This window comes from Etheostoma cragini, chromosome 23, assembly GCF_013103735.1.
Source record: "Etheostoma cragini isolate CJK2018 chromosome 23, CSU_Ecrag_1.0, whole genome shotgun sequence".
Lineage (NCBI taxonomy): Eukaryota > Metazoa > Chordata > Actinopteri > Perciformes > Percidae > Etheostoma > Etheostoma cragini.
In genome coordinates this window covers 13,632,895-13,638,339 of record NC_048429.1, presented here as the reverse complement: position 1 = coordinate 13,638,339, position 5,445 = coordinate 13,632,895, and the positions used below count along the sequence as shown (strand labels likewise).

General features: G+C 41.7%; 1 protein-coding gene across 11 annotated transcripts in view; it reads left to right on the top strand.

The window, feature by feature from the left end:
- sox5 (SRY-box transcription factor 5) overlaps positions 1-5,445 on the top strand; it is a 182,276-nt gene that overhangs the window by 154,739 nt on the left and 22,092 nt on the right. For all 11 annotated transcript variants that reach the window (XM_034863668.1, XM_034863667.1, XM_034863666.1 and 8 more), the window contains one exon: positions 405-490. In XM_034863668.1, coding sequence (XP_034719559.1) covers positions 405-490 — 86 coding nt within the window. The remainder of the gene's footprint in view (positions 1-404; positions 491-5,445) is intronic.

Genomic DNA, 5,445 nt, shown 5'->3' with positions numbered 1-5,445 from the left:
CAGCGCACACAAAGGACGGCTTTAACAGCTGCAGAGGGGGACTCAGGTGGTGGTGGTGGGGGGAGGGGTGATGGGGGGAGGCGAAGGGAGGAGAGGGATGAAGGTGGGATGACAGGGAGCAGAAAAACAAGAGGATGAGGGGAAAGGGAGGGGGTGCAGAGACAGAGAGAAAGATGGAGGATGAGGGAGGGGAAGGGGAGATAGATTGAGGATAGGGTGAGGGATGCGTGGCGGAGGGGTCACAGAGCGGGAAAGAAGAAAGGGAATGCTACAGGTGGAAAAAGTGATTAATGCAAGAGAGATGGAGGACATGCATGGAGAAGGGGATCCTAGTGTGTAAAAATGCACCACAAACAATCACTGACGTGCTTAAAAACTGTGTGATCTTGTGTGGTTTTCTTCAGGTGACCCCTACCCTCTCCAGCTCATCCCCACAACAATGGCTGCTGCTGCTGCTGCCACACCAGGCCTGGGACCCCTACAACTCCAGGTAAGACTACAACATCTGCAGATGACATCGCAGAAACAGTTTTAAAGAGAGAGAAAACAGTAAATAAAATTGTTAACTAAAACAATCCCTTTTTCCTTTCACTTGGCTGCTCCCAATGTTAACAAACACCCTCACATAGTTCACACCACATACTCGGGGTGGGGTGTGTGTGTGTTGATGGGAGGGTTGGGGGGTGCAAGGCTGTCACTTTCAGCCGATGTGTGGACAGTGACGTGATCCCATAAAAACGTGATCTTCATGATCAGAGCTCAAAAATCACACAGAACTGATAAGTGTAACCCTAGCGCTTGGCTTTGTCCGGCAATGTTCGCATTGACTGTCAAAGCTAATGCGTGGGTGATGTTGAAGAGATTTCAAACTCTTTTAAGAGCATACAGGCATCTTTCTTTTCTAAGTTGTCATCATGATCAAAATAATTATTACTTTTTGTTCCACAAGCACCTGAACACACCAAAAAGGAAACATTGTTAAGCATAATCTACTCTTATCTTTCAGTACAAAGTAATAAGAAAAATGCTGTCCACTGTGATGGATCACACATTTTAGGCAATCTTCATGCCTCTGAAATCAATTTCTTTATGTACTTACGTACATATCGCAGAACTTTCTACTATTAACCTTATGCGCAATCACATTTTTCGCTGAAACGCACAACAACACTCAACTGGGTCCTATTTTCTTATTAAAGTCAATGGCTGTTCACTTTTCGACTTGTAGGTTGTTTTTTTGTCTTTTAACCAGCAAATGCCTGCAATTAGGTTATGATTAAAGACCATCCAAACAATTATATTTTTTTGCATTTTGGAGATGACTGTAGAGGTCTAACACGTAAAAAAATTTCGTTAGAGGATTTGACAAAGATGTATAAAATGATCGGATCCTGACCGCAAACTGACGTTTGAGAAAGTGGTGTGCTTGTTTTCTCTGCTATTATGTCATAAATTTGGTGGCCAAACGGTGACAAAGCAAGAAAGCAGAAAGAGATGACAGGGAGAAACAAAACCACAGAGAGGGAAAACCGTAAAAACAAAACGAGTCACATCTGTTATCTCGCTTATAAGGAGGATGAGTCTGACTGTGGTCCTTTTCCTGTCTGCATATTCAAAAATAAGTGGGTAACCCCACTGCTCATACACGCACTCTCTCGCAGACTGGACCTCATACTTCCACTCTGATCCACGTGGGCTTTGGGGCCCCCTCTCCCAGGGGTTAAGAGCCTGCGCGGGCGTCCCACCCGGTCGCCTGTCTGAAACACATTAACCTCCAATGTTGGGCTCGGCCTCTGCACAGGCTGCCCTGGTGCCTCCTTGACACACATTATGATAAAATATGACACACATGAATATCTTAGAGAAGCAGCTGCACTGACACACACATTTACCACACACATCCTTTCACTTACTGTTCACATACATGGGAAATTATGTGAAAATTTGGGTTAAAGGTTAGGCAGTGTGTGTAGTACATTTGCACCTGTCAGCCAAACGTGCCGCCCCATATGCTAGACACTGCGGGGAGAATAGAAAAACTGTGTAATTCTATCATGGAGAACGGACCCCGCTGTCGTCACTGATTTCATTATTACTGTGGGTGTTGGTGTGGGGGGTGTGGGTGTGTGTTTAGCCTGAGAATAATGTCCTCTGTGCTGTTATCACTGCTTCAATCTAGCCGTCCATATGTTCGTCTGTGTTCAGAAACACTCAATCTTCAGTTGAACTGCTTTGTCCACCTTGCAATTGGATTTTCTGTATCTTTTTTTACCAGCAGGGAGGGTTGAGAGGACACAGCAAGTGCAAAAAAACATCATCACTAGCAGATTTCTTTCTTACAATCCTCTCAGACAAACACAATCACAAACGCACACACACACACACACATAGTCACCCATTGAGATTAAGGCCTGTCAGAGAGAAACGGATTTGCCCAGGCTAACACAAGTACTGATGTCTCAATGTGGATGGATTTCCTTTGGGATTGTCTCTGCGCCTTCATTTGATAAGGAGGTGTTTCTGTTGCTGAGACAAGACATGACAGTTAGCTCAGGCCTCAGGTCGCCACGGCAACACAGTGGTTTGGGGGAGAGGACACAAGTGAACTCACTTAGCTGAGACACACACATACACACACACACAAATACAGAGAGATAGAATATTAAAGATGTTTAGAGAGAGTACACAATGAACTTTGCTGCTGCATTCAGGAGCGCATGGAAACATGCTGACACATTTCGACACTTGAACTACACACATACAGACACATTAGTCGTTGCAGTGTAATTGGCATACATTTCTCACATATTCTACGTCATGCATCCCCTCCCATACACCTATGAAATTGCACTAAAAAGTTGACTTTTCAAGATCTACAGCAAACAGCCATATTTTTGGTTTAAATCTAATAAATCTTTAATTTTCTATCAAGTTATTTAGGTTTATTTGACTCCACCACATGCAACACACATGTAACAGTGGGTTACTTATCTCAGGCAATGAGAGGACAGAATTAAATCTGGTCCAGGCCATGACCCTTGGAGCCTCAGTACTTTCAACAGGCTTTAATAGACTCACTTGGGTAACTGGTACATGGATCTTCATACAATTACTGACACAGTACACAACATTAAAGCTGCACATTGCTGGTGACCACAAATGGCTACGATATTGACAACATTGTTCCCTGCAAATAATCTAATCTTTTTACTTGTCTGAACAAAGAGCTTTGTAAAAATTACTTTATTTATTTATTTACTTCCCTCTTAAATCTTGATTTTATACATTGTTAACTTTCTTGTTATAAAAAGAAAATCATCAAAGGATTAAAGGAGCAATACAGAAATTTAGCTCTGCACTTTTGAAAAGTCTCAATTTATATGCACAATAAAAATTGAAAACTTCATTTCCCATAAGGCAACTCAATAGCATCTTCTGTTTGAGCCTCCCTGATTACATGCTCGTTTTTTAAACACCATTGCCCCATGCACAAACTGAATATGGACAAATACTACAACATTTTGACTATCTTAAACTTATCAGGGGGGCCTGATGCTAGCTAAACCATTTTGCAGAATCCACATCCTCTCTGTGTGATTTTTTTTGAACAGTGAATATTTTTGAACACTGATAACATAAAGAAGAGAATTAAAAAGGAACAAAGGCTTTCTCCGTGATTACACTGGGGGAAAACTGTATACATAGAAATATTATTTGGATAAAAACTCAACAGCACAGCTTTGTTAGGTGCACTTCACAGAAAAATGCATTAATCTCTCAATGATTTTAAGCTCTTTTTATGTGTGTAAAACATCCTCTATAGAACTCAACAGAGAAGCTCTTATAGTCAATACAAGCTTAACGCACAATCCTTCACAGACGGTTTTCGAGGCAATGGAGGCTTTAGCGTGTACAAGGTTGGCATTTAGCATCTTAATCTAGGAGATGAGTGTGACATTGTGCATTAGAGCATGTTAATCTGGCTCCCTGTTGACCATTGATATCATCCACAGATGGACTAAGGACAGATAGAGAGCTGAAAATTGAAAAGAGAAATGCACTTATCCAGGCAAGAGAGAGGGATAGGTGATAAAGGTGAAAAGCAGAGAGGTATTTAGAAGGATGAGCAGTTAAAAGGATAAAAAAGAGAAAATGAGAGATGATGGATAGATAGACAGATTGATACTTTATTCATCCCGAAGGAAATTGGGGGGATGAAGGTAAGTATATAGGAGGAAAAGTGTGAATATGTGCAAGAGATGAAGTGTTTTTGTGTGTCTGTGTGTGTGTGTGTGTGTGTGTGTGTGTGTGTGTGTGTGTGGGGCGTAGTGTAAAGAGGGTCAATGGCGCGGGTCAGGCATCATATGGAGAGGCAGATGTTGGAACATATTGTCCTGGATTAGCGCACTGTACACCGGAGACATGGACGAAAGAACAACAGACAGGCGGTTAGAGGGAGGGAGAGGGGGACAGAGGACAAAACAGACAAGGACAGATGACAGAAGGTAAATGAGAAATCAATCGAGCAACTCGTTTCTCCACGGAACCTTATCTGGAGGGGAGAAAGAGTGCAGCTAAGCATTTTCTCAGATGTGAGAATTGCTTCAGTGTTGGTATCTCCCTTTTTTGGTCTTAAAGACTTCTTGGAGTTGCAAGGAAATGCCAATTTGTGATAACAGCATAGGATCAATGTGAAATCAAAAGGCAGCAGAGATAGGGGACTATAGTTAGGCAAGTTCTGCCTTAACCACTTCAGAACACAAGAGTAAAGGACATTTATAAATCCTCTATGATGTCATTTCTGTAAAATTATATTTACATGTTGTCTGCAAATTGTGATGAAATTCCCACAACTAAACATTGCAATGTTGAAGTTATAGCACAAGTAAAAGCACTGATATCAGAAAATGTAAAGGGAAAAGTAACTTCCTGCATCTTGTTTAGTGTTCTTTTCAACTATCTTAAACTAGCACAAACACTTGAGATATTTGTTTAGTTGTTGTTGGTATTTGCCCCTGAGGCTGTGCCATGAAGATACTGCATAAGGGAGGCATTGTCATCATTGTATCTATACTCTACTGCTGGATTCATCTTTCTACATTTGGGTTGTTTTTATTTTAGTTGTTGCTTTGTTTAATCACAAATACAGTTTCAGTTAATTGAGAACAAAGGCATTTCTTTGAGCACCAAAACACGCAAGTGAAAAAAACATTCCCAGACAGACAGACAGACAGACAAGAATCCATTGAGATCCATACAATAGTTCTCGGTGTCCATGTAAACAATGGAGCTCAGACTACTCTGAAGCGCCGCTAACTCCGACAACAAAGACCAGGCTGCCTGGTAATCTCACTAAAGCTGCAGATTATTGACCAAGTCTCTCTCTCACACACACACACACACACACACACACACACACACACACACACACACACACACACACAC